Source organism: Dipodomys merriami, unplaced genomic scaffold, assembly GCF_024711535.1.
Source record: "Dipodomys merriami isolate MVZ:Mamm:240054 unplaced genomic scaffold, mDipMer1.0.p SCAF_45, whole genome shotgun sequence".
NCBI classification, from domain to species: Eukaryota; Metazoa; Chordata; class Mammalia; order Rodentia; family Heteromyidae; genus Dipodomys; species Dipodomys merriami.
Window position 1 is genome coordinate 8,125,837 of NW_027206013.1, and position 17,077 is coordinate 8,142,913.

General features: G+C 40.9%; 1 protein-coding gene across 2 annotated transcripts in view; it reads left to right on the forward strand.

Annotated features, from left to right (window-relative positions):
* Ttc28 (tetratricopeptide repeat domain 28) overlaps positions 1 to 17,077 on the forward strand; it is a 483,958-nt gene that overhangs the window by 17,240 nt on the left and 449,641 nt on the right. For both annotated transcript variants that reach the window (XM_069994613.1, XM_069994614.1), the window contains exon 2: positions 10,870 to 11,148. In XM_069994613.1, coding sequence (XP_069850714.1) covers positions 10,870 to 11,148 — 279 coding nt within the window. The remainder of the gene's footprint in view (positions 1 to 10,869; positions 11,149 to 17,077) is intronic.

A 17,077-nucleotide genomic window follows, 5' to 3' on the forward strand; every position in this document is an offset into this window, starting at 1 on the left:
TTGCTTAAGTCTAGCTCTCTACCACTTGAGTCATACCTCCACCTCTAGCTTTTTGGTGTTTAACTGGAGATAAGTATTTCACAGTCTTTTCGGGGCTGCCTTTGAATTGCAATTCTCAGATCTCAGCCTCCTGTTAGCTAGGATTATAAGCATGAGCTACTGATGCCCAGTTAGCCCTTAAATGTTTAACCTAATAAATGGAACAAGATTATTGAGATTTTGAACATGTCAGTTGCATTAAAGATGTCAAAAACAGTCTGAATAGTTGCTATTAAACCATTATTGTGCCAGTTATATGGGAGAGTTGATTAACCTGCATAAATTTTTGTTCTCTGTAGTGAGGAAACAAATTAGATAACTGCTTCCTAGAGTTGAGGACTCCAAGGGGGATCCATAGTTCAATTAACATATCTGTGGACTAAATAAATGAAATAACTTGGGCTGGGAAGGTGGCTCAGTGGTAGAGTGTTTGCCTTGCATGCCTGAGGCCCTGGGTTCGATTCCTCAGCACCACATAAGCAAAAAAAAGAAAAAAGCCGGAAGTGGGGCTGTGGCTCAAGTGGTAGAGCACTAGCCTTGAGCTGAAGAGCTGAGGGACAGCACCCAGGCCCAGAGTTCAGGCCCCATGACCGGACCCCCCTCCCCCCAAAAAAATAACTTGTTCACACACAATCCAGTTTTCAAAAATACATATTGATGCTATTTTAATTCATAAAATAATGTCTTTAAAATAACTAACTTCAGAGTAGCCTTTGCATTTTTTTAGTTATCTTAACAAGTACAATTAAGTGATCAAATAAAGTTGTGATGCTTAAGTGAGGCCAAGAGACTTGAAAGTATTACCAACTATTGATCTATGTCAGAGGTGGTTTCCTTTCTTTCATTGTATGTGTGTATGTGTCTGTGTAATGCTGAGGACTGAACCCAGGGCCTTTTTGTGTGCCAGCCAAGCTATCACTGTGCTAAACCTTAACCCTGTGGCATGCTTTATTTAAGTACTAGATAGTAATATGTTAGGCTTTGTGGAGTATACCTTCTCTATTGTAACTACTCAGTTCTGCCATTTTAATACAAAACCAGTTATTGATCATCTGTAAATGAATGCATATAGCTATCTTTCAATAAAACAGAATTTCCTCAAATAGGTGGCAGGCCAATTTGATTTGCAGTCTAATAATTTATTGATTCCTGATCTAGATCTTCTAAGAGTGGTTTCAGATTCTAAGTTACTTTTAAATGTAGGAAGATGGGGTTAAGAGGAGGGATTAACTGCAATTCTCTTTTGTATGTCACAGAAGAGTCACGAGATCTCAGATATTTCTGTTAACTGGTAGTAAAATATAGATTCTGTAAGAGCTTGCAGTCTGAATTCAGAATTTTGAACTTTTTTTTTTGTCGGTCATGGGTCTTGAACTCTAGGCCTGGGCTTGGGGCTGGGAAGGCAGCTCAGCGGTAGAGTGCATGCCTTGCAAGCATGAGGCCCTGGGTTCGATTCCTCAGCACCACATAAACAGAAAAAGCCGGAAGTGGCACTGTGGCTCCAGTGGTAGAGCGCTAGCCTTGAGCTGAAGAACTGAGGGACAGCGCCCAGACCCAGAGTTCAGGCACCATGAGTGGCAAAAAAAAACCCCAAAAAACTCTAGGCCTGGGCGCTGTCCCTCAGCTCTTCAGCTCAAGGCTAGTACTCTACTACTTGAGCCACAGTGCCACTTCCAGAATTTTGAACTTTTATACTTACATCTAGATCTTCCTCTTCTGGATGCTGGGGAATATAGAGAGAATTATGTCTGCATTAATTATGTATGTCTGAATTCCTGCTGTTGAGTGTTCTGTGTTCATTTCTAACACCATTTCCTGCTAATTATCTCATATGGCTTCTTTTGATAATATTTAGTTCAATTAAAGACAGATTCTTGGGCTGGGAAGGTGGCTCAGTGGTAGAGTGCTGAGTGCTTGTCTCACATGCATGAGGCCCTGGGTTCGATTCCTTAGCACCACATAAGCAGAAAAAGCCAGAAGTGGGGCTGGGAAGGTGGCTCAGTGGTAGAGCGCTTGCCTTGCATGCCTGAGGCCCTGGGTTCAATTCCTCAGCACCACATAAGCAAAAAGAAAAAAGCCGAAAGTGGTGCTGTGGCTCAAGTGGTAGAGCACTAGCCTTGAGCTGAAGAGCTAAGGGACAGTGCCCAGGCCCATGACTGACAATAAATAAATAAATAAATAAATAAATAAATAAATAAATACAGATTCTTTTTGTCCTTATTCTAGTGTACTTAGCTTCATGACTGTTAGGAGAAGTTGTGAAGGACAGAAAATGGACCCAAAAGATTAATGGAAACTGAGTTGTTTGGAATACTTGTACATTCTTCTGTTCTGTCTGACCCTATGAGGTTTGCATGTTTTCATCATCTTTGAGCTATTTTATAGACTTGTATATTACCGATTAACTGATAGCAACACAACTAATTCTTGTCTACAGATGTGCAAAGAATTCTTTGTAGATGGAGAGACAGCTGATTTTCCTTTTTTCCTCCTGAGAAAAGGCTGGTTTTTCATCTATTTAAAATTTATCTTCAATATTCCTGATTGCTTATAGATATATGGTCCTTTGAATTCTCTCTGAACTTGTAATATTTTACTCATAATTAATGAACTAAATAAAACCTTTGATTTACATTCATTTGATGTTGGTACGAGAGGCATAATTTACTTGATTTTTTTTTTTTTTGGTTGGTCATGAGGTTTGAATTCTGGGCCTGGGCACTGTCCCTGAGCTCTTCAGCTCAAGGCAAGCACTCTAACACTTGAGCGACATCACCATTTCTGGTTTTCTGATGGTTAATTCAAGATAAGAGTCTCACAGACTTTGCTGCTCAGGCTAGCTTTGAACTGTGATCCTCAGATCTCAGCCTCCTGAGTAGCTAGGATTATAGGCATGAGCTGGTGCCAGCTTTACTTGATATTTTTTATGTTTATGTGTGTGAGTGTGTGTGTACTTTTTACTGGTTCCAGGGTTTGAACTCAAGGCCTTCCATTTACTTGGCCAGTATACTACCCTCAGAGACATACTTTTAGCCCAGCTTTTGCTAGGTATTTTGCAGATGGAGTCTCATGTACCTTTCTGCTTTGAAGCTGAATCCTCAGGTTTCAGCCTCCTGAGTAGCTAGGATTACAAGCATGAGCCACTGGTGCCTGGCTTTAGATTAATAAAGGGCCACATGTAGTACTACATGCCTGTAATCCAGTGACTCAGGAAGCAGACAGAGAGGACCACAATTTGAGGCCAGCCTGGAAATAAGTTAATGATACCCTATTTTAATAAACTGGGCATGATGGCTCACAATTTTAATCCCTTTGCAGGAGACATAGGTTGAAGGATCATTATCTGAGGCTAGCTGAGACAAAAAGGCATGAGACCCTACCTGAAACACAACTAAAGATAAAAGAGCCAAGGTGAAGTTCAACTGGTAGCCTAGCAAACCTCAGTATGGTTCCCCAGGGTTTTTTTTTTTTTTTTTTTTTTTTTTAAAGATAAATGAATTTCAAGAAACTAAGAAAAAAGCTGAACAAATTAAGGAAGAAAATGCAGGACACGAATGAGAAATTCAACAGAAATAGAGATTTTATCTGTAAAAGAACCAAACGGAAATGTTGGAAATGAAAATTTTGATAAGGGGCTGGGAATGTGGCTTGGTGGTAGATTGCTTGCCTAGCATGCATGAAGCTCTGGGTTCAATTCCTCAGTACCACATAAACAGAAAGAGCTGGGGGAGGGGGGTGGAGGATGGGAAGGGATGGGAAGGGGAAACAAAGGAGGAGGCAACAATGCTTGAAAAGAAATGTACTCATTACCTTGCCCATGTAATTGTAACCCCTCTGTACAGTATTTTCACAATTAAAAAAAAAAAAAAGAGCTGCGAGTGGCGCTGTGGCATAAATGATAGAGCTCTAGCCTTTTTTTTGGGGGGGGGCGTCTGGTTGTGGGGCCTGAACTCTGGGCCTGGGTGCTGTCCCTCAGCTCTTCAGCTCAAGGCTAGAGCTCTACCACTCTTGAGCCACAGCGCCACTTCCGGCTTTTTTCTTTTTGCTTATGTGGTGCTGAGGAATCAAACCCAGGGCCTCATGCATGCAAGGCAAGCGCTCTACCACTGAGCCACCTTCTCAGCCCCTGGAGCACTAGCCTTGAGCAAAAGAAGCTCAGGGACAGTGCTCAGGCCCTGAGTTCAAACCCTAGGACTGGCAAAAAAAAAAAGAAGAAAAGAAAAGTTTAATAAGCTAAGTAAAAGCTGAGTAGAAAATCTCAGCAATAGTTAGATCAGGAGAAAGGAGAATGTTAGGACTTAATAACAAGATAAGAACATTCAGAAAATAATGAAGAGAAAAAGCAATTATGAGCCGATCATGTATGACCCTCTGAGACATGATTAAAAGACCAAACTTAAGTGTTTTTGGTATATAAGAAGGCACTAATGGGGCTGGGAAGGTGGCTCAGTGGTAGAGTGCTTGCCTTGCATGCATGAGGCCCTGGGTTCGATTCCTCAGCACCACAGAAGCGGAAAAAGCTGGAAGTGGGGCTTAGGCTCAAGTGGTAGAGCATTGGTTTACAGCTGAAGAACTGGGGGACAGTGCCCAAGCCCAGAGTTCAGGCCTCACAACTGACACACACACACACACACACACACACACACACACACACACACACACACACACACACACACACACACACACACACACACACACACACACACACACACACACACACACACACACACACACACACACACACACACACACACGACACCAAGACATAGACTAAAGGTATAAGATTTTTTTTTTTTCCTTGAAAAAATAGCAGAAGGAGCCGGGCGCTGGTGGCTCACGCCTGTAATCCTAGCTACTCAGGAGGCTGAGATCTGAGGATCGCGGTTCAAAGCCAGCCCAGGCAGGAGAGACCATGAGACTCCTATCTCCAATAAACCACCAGAAACCCGGAAGTGGCGCTGTAGCTCAAGTGGTAGAGCGCTCGCCTTGAGCTGAAGAGCTGAGGGACAGCGTCCAGGCCTGGAGTTCAAGCCCCATGACCGACCAAAAAAAAAAAAAAAAAAATAGCAGAAGGGTTGGGAAGGTGGCTCAGTGGTTGAGTGCTTGTCTTGCATGTATGAGGCCCTGGATTTGATTCCTCAGTGCCACATAAACCGAAAAAGCCAAAAGTGGTCCTGTGGCTCAAGTGGTAGAGCGCTAACCTTAAGTGAAAAGCTGAGGGACAGCTCTTAGGCCCAAAGTTCAAGATCCATGACCAACCAAAAAAGAAAAGAAAAAGAAAAAGAAAAAAATAGCAGAAAATAGCCAGGAGCTGGTGGCTCACACCTGTAATCCTAGTCTCTTAGGAGGCTGAGATCTGAGGATCATGGTTCAAAGCCAGCCTGCGCAGGAAAGTCCATGAGACTCTTATCTCCAGTTAACCACCAGAAAACCAGAAGTGACGCTGTGGCTCAAGTGGTAGAGCATTTGCCTTGAGCTGAAGAGCTGAGGGATAGCACCCAGGCCCAGAGTTCAAGCCCCATGACCAACCAAAAAAAGAAAAAAAAAAAGCAGAATATATCCAACATTGTGGGAAAATATGAACATCCAGGAACAGGTGCATTTAGAGTCCTAAACACACATGACCATAAAACCTATCATATTGTAGTTAAAATGACAAGAATACAGAACAAAGAGTATTGAAAGTTATGAAGGAGAAGTTCCATGTAACTTACAAAGGCAAACCTCTCAGAGTGCAAGTAGATGTAGTAAGTTGAGGAATGTACAGAATGATGAATTTCAAGCTCTGAAGGAAAATAGCTGCCAACCTCAAATGCTATATCCAGCAAAGATCCTTCAGAATTAGAGGAAATATAAAGAACTTCCAAAATAATCCTAAACTAAAAGAATTCATGAACACTATACAGCATTGCATAAAATATTAAAAAAAAGAATAGTAGTTGCTGTGCTCTGGTGGCTCATGCCTGAAATCCTAGCTACTCAGGAGGCTGAGATCTGAGGATTGAGGTTCAAAGCCACCCAGGTAGGAATGTCTGTGAGACTCTTATCTCCAACTAATTACCAGAAAACTGGAAGTGGCACTGTGGCTCAAGTGGTAGAGTGCTACTCTTGAGCAAAACAGCTCAGGAACAGCGTCCAGGCTCTGAGTTCAAGTTCCACAACCAACAACAACAACAAAAAAAACAAAAAACTGCTGAGGCAGAAAAGTCTTTGAGGCTCCATCCCTAACGAACCAGCAAAAGGCCAGTTTTGAGGTCCTGGGTTCAAGCACTGGTAGTAGCGCATGCACACATACACACACATGCACACGCATGTGCAAGAACACCCACATACCTTTCCACCATAATATTTACTGTACATATGTAAGGTGACTTGAACGAATGCATGGGGTTGGGTCAGATGGAGAATGCTGGAAGGGGTACTCAAAAACTGACATGTTGAATTGAAACTCCTTTGTACTATTACTTAAAGATAATTAAAAAAAATGAAACACCTAGATTAGTAAAGTACATCTGAGTTTGTCTGTGGTAGCATTTCCAGAGACAGTACATCATGAGGGTTCTGATGTTATGAATGGATTAATCCCTTGATGGATTCATAAAAGGATAGCATTAAGAAAGTGTGTGCATGTGTGTGTACGGGGGGAGGGGATGGCTGTTAGTAGGAGGAAGCAGGTTGCTGGGATATATCCTTGGGTGCAATATCTTGTCTTGGCTTTTTCCTGTTGCCCCATCCCCCCATCCCCCTTTCTGGTTCTTATCTACCATGTGAACTGTGCTCTGCCATGTTTTCCCTGCCATAACAGACTGACACCTCTGAGGCAAAATAAATCTTTCCTTTAGTAAGTTGTTTCTGTCAGGCATTCTGTCATAGCAATGAGAAAAGTAACTCCTACAGATAGAATGATATTTCAAGCAAATGAAACCTGGAAACAAGAGTGACTATGCTCTGACAAATTATCAAGTCAAAATTAGAAGAGACACTGTTCCTTTTATGTATTAATACAAGGAACAATAAATAAAGATAATATAATGATTATAAATAAAATAGTGGCACACCTAATTTCTTTCTTTCTTTTTTTTTATTTGTGGGTTGTGGGGCTTGAACTCTTGTCTTGGGCGCTGTCCCTGAACTCAACTCAAGGTTAACACTCTATCACTTGAGCCACTGCACCACTTCCAGTTTTCTGGTAGTTAATTGGAGATAAGAGTCTCACAGACTTTTTTGTCCAGGCTGGCTTTGAATGGCCATCCTCAGATCTCAGCCTCCTGAGTAGCTAGGATTACAGGGGTGAGCCACAAGTGCCTGGCAACTCCTAATTTCTTTCTTTCTTTCTTTCTTTCTTTCTTTCTTTCTTTCTTTCTTTCTTTCTTTCTTTCTTTCTTTCTTTCTGTCTGTCTGTCTGTCTGTCTGTCTTTCTTTCTTCCTTCCTTCCTTCCTTCCTTTCTTCCTTCCTTCCTTTCCTTCTTTCTTTCTTTCTTTCTTTCTTTCCTTCTTTCCTTCTTTCCTTCCTTCCTTCCTTCCTTCCTTCCTTCCTTCCTTCCTTCCTTCCTTCCTTCCTTCCTTCCTTCCTCCCTTTCGTTCTTTCTTTCATTCGTTGTGGGGCTTGAACTTTGGGCCTGGGTGCTGCCCCTGAGCTTGAGCTCTACCACTAGAGCCACAGCACCACTTCTGGTTTTCTGGGAGTTTGTTGGAGATGAGTCTCACAGGTACTTTCCAGCCTGGGCTGGCTTTGTACCATGATCTTTAGATCTCAGCCTCCTATGTAGCTAGGATTGCAGGCTTGAGTCACGGATGCCCTGCTAACACCTAATTTCTTTTTTTTTTCTTTTTTCTTTCTTTTTTTTTTGGGGGGGGGGGAGTCCAGTCGTGGGGCCTGAACTCTGGGCCTGGGCGCTGTCCCTCAGCTCTTCAGCTCAAGGCTAGCACTCTACCACTTGAGCCACAGCACTACTTCCGGCTTTTTTCTTTTTGCTTATGTGGTGTTGAGGAATCGAACCCAGGGCCTCAGGCATGCAAGGCAAGCGCTCTACCACTGTGCCACCTTCCCAGCCCCTAACACCTAATTTCTTAAAACAAACATTACTAGACATAAAGGGACAAATAGGCCCAAATACAATAAAAGTAAATGACTTCAGTGCCCTACTGTCACTAATAAATGGGTTATTAGACTCTCCCCCTTAAAAAAAATCAACAAAGAAACATCAGAGTTAACCTATGATATAGATCAAATGGATATAACAGGTATCTTACCATGTTTTCCATCAAACAACTGAAGAATACATATTCTTTTGAGCAATGCACAGAACTTTCTTCAAAATAGATATTTAGGACCAGAAACAAAAAAGCAACAAAATTGAAATAATTCCTTTATCTTATCAGTTCGTAATGGAACAACACTAGAAATCATCGAGAGAAACTACAGAAACTGTACAGACACATGTGATTGAACAACTAACTTTTGGTGGTACTGGGGTTTGAAGACAAGGCCTTGTGCTTGCCAGGCTAGTATCTATACTTGAGGCATGCCCCTAATAGAACAATACACTTTTGAATGATCAGCCTGTAAATAGACTCAAGGACAAAAAACAACAACAACACATAGTCATCAGAATTTATGCAGAAAAAGCCCTTGACAAAACTCAATATCCCTTTTTGATAAAACCACTGAAGATACTAATATAAAAGGACCATATATCATATAATAAAGACTATATATGACAAATCCATGTTCATTACCATTATGAATGGGGAAAAACTAAAATACTAAAACTAGGCTTATTAGGAAAGGGTCTCCCTCTCACTATTCTTTATAGTACTTGAAATTTAGTTAGAGCAGTAAGGCAAAAGAAAAATAAAAGGATACAAGTAGATAAAAAGGAAGAAGTAAGCTGGGTGCTGGTGGCTCATGCCTGTTATCCTAGCTACTCAGGAGGCTGAGGGCTGAGGATTGCAGTTCAAAGTCAGCCTGGGCAGGAAAAGTCCGTGAGACTCTTATCTCCAATAAGCCACTAGAAAACTAGAAGTGGCACTGTGGCTCAAGGGGTAGAGGGCTCGTCTTGAGCTGAAGAGCTCAGGGGCAACACCCAAAGCCCAGAGTTCAAGCCCCACCACCTACAAAAAAAAAAAAAAAAGGAAGAAGTTAAGTTTGGCCTTTGCAGATTATATCATCCTGTATTTAGAGGATTCTAAAGACTCCACCAAACTTTGTAGATTATGTTACTTTATGTTTAGAGAATTCTGAAGACTCCATAAATTATGGTTACCACTTAAAAAACTTAAAAAAAATACAGTAAAACACTGTTTTAAAAGTTTATTGTCCGGGGCTGGGAAGGTGGCTCAGTGGTAGAGCACTTGCCTTGCATGCTCAAGGCCCTGGGTTCGATTCCCCAGCACCACATAAGAAAAAAGCCGGAAGTGGTGCTGTGGCGCAAGTGGTAGAGTGCTAGCCTTGAGCTGAAGAGCTGAGGGACAGCGCCCAGGCCCAGAGTTCAGGCCCCACGACCGGACCCAAAAAAAAAAAAAAAAAAAAAAAAGTTTATTGTCCGGCTGGGAATGTGGCTTAGTGGTAGAGTGTTTGCCTAGCATGCATGAAGCCCTGGGTTCGATTCCTCAGTACCACATAAACAGAAAAAGCCAAAAGTGGCACTGTGGCTCAAGTGGTAGAATGTTTGCCAAGCAAGTGAGTTCAACTTCTAGAACTTCAAAAATAAAAGAAGATTAAAAACAAAAGAGAAAAACTAAATCTTGCATACAGTCTTTCCCTAACATTTGAAAGAGAAAGTTTAAGAAAATGAAAGTACTCTATAGTCTTATATTAGCATGCTAAAAACATTAATTTTATATTCTTCTATTATTTGTTGGATCAGACTCATAGTAACATAGTTGAGATCATGCCTTTCTTTTCTTTTCTTTTTTCTTTCATTTTTCAGTCATGGAGCCTGAACTCTGGGACTGGGTACTATCCCTCAGCGCTTCAGCTCAAGGTTAGTGCTCTACCACTTGAGCCACAGTGCTACTTCCGGCTTTTTCTGCTTATGTGGTGCTGAGGAATTGAACCCAGGGCCTCATGCCTGCAAGGCAAGCACTCTACCACTGAGCCACCTTCCCAGCCCCAACTTTATTTTTTTTTTATTTTTTTGTTGGTCATGGGGCTTGAACTCTGGGCCTGAACGCTATCCCTCAGCTCCTCAGCTCAAGGCTGGTTTTTTGGTGGCTTATTGGAGATAAGAGTCTCATGGACTTTCCTGTCCAGGCTATCTTTAAACTGTGATCCTCAGTAGCTAGGATTATGGGTGTGAGCCAATGGCATCTGGCCCTAGTATAATTTTAAATGGCCAAAAACTTGTTTTGTACTCATTCTCTTTGTCAGTCAACAACTATGTACATGTATAAATATGAATGTATATAAGTATCACACATACATATACCTATGTGTATTCAAGACATGGTTGAATGCATTGAATGTTGTCTGCTTCAAGGAAGATTTATTGTCTTTCAGGGCCCATAGTCAACTATAAGGACATGAGAAGAAGGTCTGTATTCTGCTGAGGTTCACATAAGACACTTGTCTGGGTGCTAGGAATGTGGCTTAGTGGTAGAGTGCTTGCCTAGCATGCATGAAGCCCTGGGTTCTATTCCTCAGTACCACATAAACTGAAAAAGCTGGAAGTGTCACTGTGGCTCAAGTGGTAGAGTACTAGCCTTGAGCACAGAGAGGCTCAGGGACAGTGTCTAGGCCCTGAGTTCATCTCCAGGACTAGCAGGAAAAAAAAAAGACACTTGTCTGGGTGATCTGAATTTTGTTTAGCAATGTTTCTTTCTTTGTAGGTCCCTCTCTTTGGTGTTAAGACTGTTGGTCAGAGAAGCCCCGATGAACCAGTACTGAGCAAAGCTGAATTTGTTGAGAAAGTTCGGCAGAGTAACCAGGCCTGTCATGATGGAGATTTCCACACAGCTATTGTTCTTTACAATGAAGCTCTGGCTGTTGACCCTCAAAACTGCATCTTGTACAGCAATCGATCTGCAGCCTACATGAAAATCCAGCAGTATGAACAGGCACTGGATGATGCCATCAAAGCCCGACTCCTCAACCCCAAGTGGCCGAAGGTAGCAATTTTATTACATTAGAGTCTCGTGCTGATACTGTATTTTAACATAATATCTTATTGATTCAGTGTGGTTATTAGATAATCAGCTTCATCAAAATACACAGTGCCTTCACTGGACTTCACTTGCCTTGAATTCTAGTACCCAGGAGTTGGAGGGAGTAGGTTCGTAAATTCAAAGCCAGCCTTGGCTGCATAGCCAAACCAGGACAGCTTGAGATATATGTGTAATATGTGTGTGTTTGTATGTATATATATTCACACTTACAAATATACACATTTATATATGTGAATATATATATGTATATACGTACACATATACAGATATATATTAAGACCTTGCCTTAAAACCAAACAAAACAAAAGCCAGAAATCTAATAAGAAGCTTTTTTTTTTTTTTATAATAAAGCTTATCTCATGTAATCAATGTAATTGCATTTCTATATCCCAGAATTCCTGGCAGTGGAGTACACTGCAGAATTCTTTTTTTTTTTTTTTTTTTTTGTTGGTAGTGGGGCTTGAACTCTGGGCGTGGGTGCTATCCCTCAGCTCTTCAGCTCAAGGCGAGCACTCTACCACTTGAGCTACAACACCACTTCCTATAGAATTCTTTATCCAGTACAGTTCACTGCAGAGATTATTTACTTTCATGAGTATATTACTGATGGGAATTGTGGCTCAAGGTTATTGCTGTGCATCATCAAACAGTATCCTATGACAGATCACTAGCCTCTGACAGTAACAAAATTCAGAATCTGAAGTATGTTTCTACTGAGTACATATCACTCTTTTTTTTTTTTTGGGTCTGGTCGTGGGGCCTGAATTCTGGGCCTGGGCGCTGTCCCTCAGCTCTTCAGCTCAAGGCTAGCATTCTACCACTTGAGCCACAGTGCCACTTCCAGCTTTTTTTTTCTTTTTGCTGATGTGGTGCTGAGGAATCGAACCCAGGGCCTCCTCAGGCATGTAAGGCAAGCGCTCTACTACTGAGCCACCTTCCTAGCCCCAGTACATATCACTCTTAAACTAATAGAAAGTTGAAAGTCATTACAGGGAGCCCTCATAATTCTGGGACCATCTGTGCTGTTTGAGTCTATGGGGCTGTTAATTGGTTCTCTATTTTCTTTTCTTTTCTTTTTTTCTTTTTTTGTCAGTTGTAGAGGCTGAACTCTGGGCCTGGGTGCTGTCCCTCAGCTCCATAAAAGTTAAACTGACTAATATTGTCAATATTATTATATCTCATATATGATTTCCAAAATATTTAGAATTATTTGTTTGAAATTGGATTCAGATAAAGACAAACTTCTTTTGATTAGACTGGTTTCCTTTTATTTCCCTTTGAGTCTACCTGTACTTGTTAATGTTTAGGTCTCCTATAGCTTTGCTTTTTTTTTTCTTTTTTTGTCAGTTACGGGGCTTGAACTCTGGGCCTGGGCGCTCTCCCTCAGCTCTTCAAGCTCAAGGTGAGCACTCTACAACTTGAGCCACAGAGCCATTTCCAATTTTCCGAGTGGTTTATTGGAGATAAGAGTCTCACCAACTCTCCTGCCTGGACTGGTTTCGAACTGCGATCCTCAGATCTCAGCCTCCTGAGTAGTTAGGATTACAGCATGAGCCACTGGCACCTGGCTAGCTTTGTTAAATTTATTCAAAAATATAATTTATTGGGCACCGGTGGTACCCAGTAAATACAATATTTAAATATAAAAATATTTTTGTACTTTATATCATGTGACTGTTAAATTAACTTTTGAATTCTAATTTTTTCTTTACAAATTCCTTAGGATTTTCTATGCACATGATCATTTTGACAGAAAGTAACCACAATTCTATTCTTTTCTTTCTTTTGCTTGTTTGCAGAATGGTATTTAATCAGTGCTAACGTAATTTCTCTTTCTGGCTCCACTTATTGGTTAGCATATTGGATACTCCATTCCTCATTCCAATCCCTACAGTTAACTTTTTTTAAAATCCAGTTTCTGTGTTCTTTAAGATTTTTGCAAGAGAGAGAGAGAGTGTGTGTGTGTGTGAATAACTAGGATTACAGGAGTAAGCCACCAGCATCTGACTGTGTGTGTATTTGTGTGTGTGTGTGTGTGTATTTGTGTGTGTGTGTAAGTAGTAGTATAAAGGAGTTGCCATTCACCAAAGCAGTTTATGAACACAGTACATCTTGTTCATGAAATACTACATTCACATATTTACCCCACATATTATTTATTTATTTATTTATTTATTTATTTATTTATTTATTTATTTATTTATTTTGCGGGGCTTGAACTCTGGACCTGGACATTGTTCATGAGCTTCTTTTGCTCAAAGTGAATGCTCTACCACTTGAGCTATGGCACCACTTTGGCTTTTTCTGAATAGTTTATTGGAGATGAGTCTCATGGAGTTTCCTGCCCAGACCAGCTTTGAACCATGATCCTCAGATCTCAGCCTCCTGAGCTAGGATTACAGGTATGAGACACTGGTGCTCAGCTTACTTTTAAATATTACCCTCCATACTTAGAAAAGAAAAAAGACTGCTGGGTGCCGGTGGCTCACGCCTGTAATCCTAGTTATTCAAGAGGCTGAGATCTGAGGATCATGGTTCAAAGCCAGCCTGGGCAGGAAAATCTGTGAGACTCTTATCTCCAATAAACTACTAGAAAACCAGAAGTGGTGCTATGGCTCAAGTGGTAGAGTGCTCGCCTTGAGCTGAAGAGCACAGGGACAGAGCCCAGGCTCAGTTCAACCCCATGACCAACAAATAAAAAAAAAAAAAAAGAAAAAAAGAAAAGCTGGGCTCTGGTGGATTATGCCTGTAATCCTAGCTACTTAGGAGGATGAGATCTGAGGATCACAGCTCAAGCCAGCTTGGGGAGGAATGAGACTCTTAACTCCATTAAACAACCAAAAAATCTGGAGATGGAGCTGTGGCTCAAGTTGGTAGAGTGCTAGCCTTTAGCAAAAGAAGTTCAAAGAACAGCACCCAGGCCAAGTTCAAGCCCCAGTGCCTGAAAGAAAAGAAGATAAAAGAAAAAGAAAATGACTGCCAGGTGTTGGTGGCTCATGACTGTAGTCCTAACTGTTCAGGACTCTGAGGTCTGAAAATCTTGGTTCCAATCTAAGTTCTTGAGTTCATGCCCCTATTTCTTCTGCTTTTTAGTTACTTTTTGTCTTTCAAATAGAATTATTTTTGTTCTCTTCGCAAGCCAGGAAAAGGGTGGAGGGAGACAAAAGTCAGATGAGACGTGAATAACTACTAGATTTTTTTTCTCATTTACTCATATGCTTGGTTCCTTATTCACTTATTAGTATTTTAATCCTAAACTGTTAATTATCTTTCGATTTTTTTTTTTTTGGGGGTCCAGTCGTGGGGCCTGAACTCTGGGCCTGGGCGCTGTCCCTCAGCTCTTCAGCTCAAGGCTAGCGCTCTACCACTTGAGCCACAGCGCTACTTCCGGCTTTTTTCTTTTTGCTTATGTGGTGCTGAGGAATCGAACCCAGGGCCTCAGGTATGCAAGGCAAGCACTCTACCACTGAGCCACCTTCCCAGCTCGATTATTTTTGCCCACTGCTAGCCTTGGACTTCTGTCCTTCTACCTATGCTCCCACTTATCTGGGATTACAAGCGTACACCATTGTGCTTGGCTCAAAACTGTTTTTAAGTCAAGTGTCAGTGGCTCATGCCTATAACTCTAGCTACTCAGGAGTCTGAGTTCTGAGGACTCCTGTCCCTGGGCAGAGAAATCTGTGAGAATCTTATCTCTGATTAAACAGCAGAAAGCAGAAGTGGAGGTATGGCTCAAGTCTGAGAGCTCCAGCCTGGAATGAAAAGAACAAGAGCTTGAGGCTGTGAGTTCAAGTCCCAGCACTGGCACAAAAACAAACAACCGCTTTAAACTGTTAGCTATGCCGTGTATATCTCAGTCTACAAACCTAATTGTTTTTAATCATTTTAAATATGTCAATTGGAGTTATTGTGAGTTTTAGATAAAAAGAAGAGAAAAGCTGACTTAGAAAGGAGTGCTCATTTGGCAATTGGTGAAGGCCAGCCTCTTCCACTTGTGTGCTATAATCAACCCTGAGGTAAAAAGTGGTAGAAAAGGCACATGTAAGGAAAACAACAAAGTAGTCTTTGTTTCTTTTTACCCAGGAAAAACTACAAACAAAAGTTTTCTTGGTAGTTTTTTTGTTTGTTGTTGAAATGAGTCCCAGGCCTACTTGTCATTGCTTAAAATAGTTATGCATTTAATTTTTATTTTATTATTGCTGATCTAAGAGGAGAATCAGGTGTTTTTTTTTTTTTTTTTTTTTTTTTTACCAAGAGGGGTTTTCCTAAGAAATGTCAGCCTAAAAAAATGTGAGAGTCCAGAACATCTCCTTGGAGACCAGGCTTTTGTTGGTTGGAAACTACTCTGAGATAGATGTTATGTCCTTAAGAAATGATTCAGGGAGTCTGGCAACAAGAGAGGTGTTGCCATAGGAAATCTAAGAAATAGAAGCTCATTTGTTTAATTTCTCTGTTTTAGTTTGTCATAATTCAAGAGTGGTCTATTCTAGTGACCAAGTTATAAACAAACATGTAAGTAACAAGTATTACTTCTAGCTCTTGGATTATGTCTTCCTCCTGAATACATTTAGTTATTGGTTAAATTTATGATGTTTTTACAGAGATTGGCTAATCTTTTAGAAGTGATACATTGTTTTTATTTTGAAAAGGGTTCTAGAAGCAGATTTTTTTTTTTTTTTTTGGTTGTGGGGCCTGAACTCTGGGCCTGGGCACTGTCCCTGAGCTCTTCAGCTCAAGGCTAGCACTCCACCACTTGAGCCACAGCGCCACTTCTGGGTTTTTCTGATTATGTGATGCTGAGGAATCGAACCTAGGGCCTTATGCATGCACGGCAAGCACTCTACCACTGAGCTACCTTCCCAGCCCCTAGAAGCAGTTTTTGTATTATCATAGTTTAAAAGTAACTTGCAGATAACTTTGTAGAAAGTTTGCATTATTGTCTTTATTTGGGTTTTCTGAAAGAGCACCTTCAAATTGAATTTAAGGGAGATAGTATTTCTTGCTAGTTGAAATCCAGTGAGGTGTTAGGAGCTAAATTTAGAGTGCTTCATATATTTATTAGTGTAAATGATGTTTTGAATTGTACTATACTGAATTGTGAAAGTATTTATTTTTTGAACTTTTTATTATTTTGAACTAACTCATTTTTCTTTTCTTTTCTTTCTTTCTTTTTTTTTTTTTTTGGTCCAGTCGTGGGGTCTGAACTCTGGGCCTGAGCGCTGTTCCTTAGCTCTTCAGCTCAAGGCTAGTGCTCTACCACTTGAGCCATAGCGCCACTTCCGGCTTTTTTCTTTTTGCTTATGTGGTGCTGAGGAATTGAACCCAGGGCCTCAGGCATGCAAGGCAAGTGCTCTACCACTGAGCCACCTTCCCAGCCCCACTAACTCATTTTATTAGCTTAGATACATTTAAATAATTTGTAAAAGCATTTAAGATTTTACACACAAAAACATATATATATGTATATATATACATATATATGTATATATATAGCTTTAAGATGTGAAAATAAAGAAATGATAGTGTTTAAAGGACTCTGTATGTGTTTTGTTTAGCTCCCTTATTAACATTTTATTGTTTTATTATTATCATCTCACTTTTGGCATTGTTGGGTTTGTTTATCTTTGGCCTGGGCACTGACCCTGAGCTCTTTTGCTCAAGGCAACTGCTTTACCACTTTGAGCCACAGCTTCACTTCTGGTTTTCTGGTGGTAATTGGAGATAGGAGTCTCATGGACTTTGCTGCTTGGGCTGGCTTTGAGCATCGGCATTTGTTCAGACAAATAGAATAAATTGTAGACCTGGTGTCTTATCACTCTGAGCCCTTCTGAGGGTATTGAGAACACCAGCACACAATTAGTTCAGTTGTCCT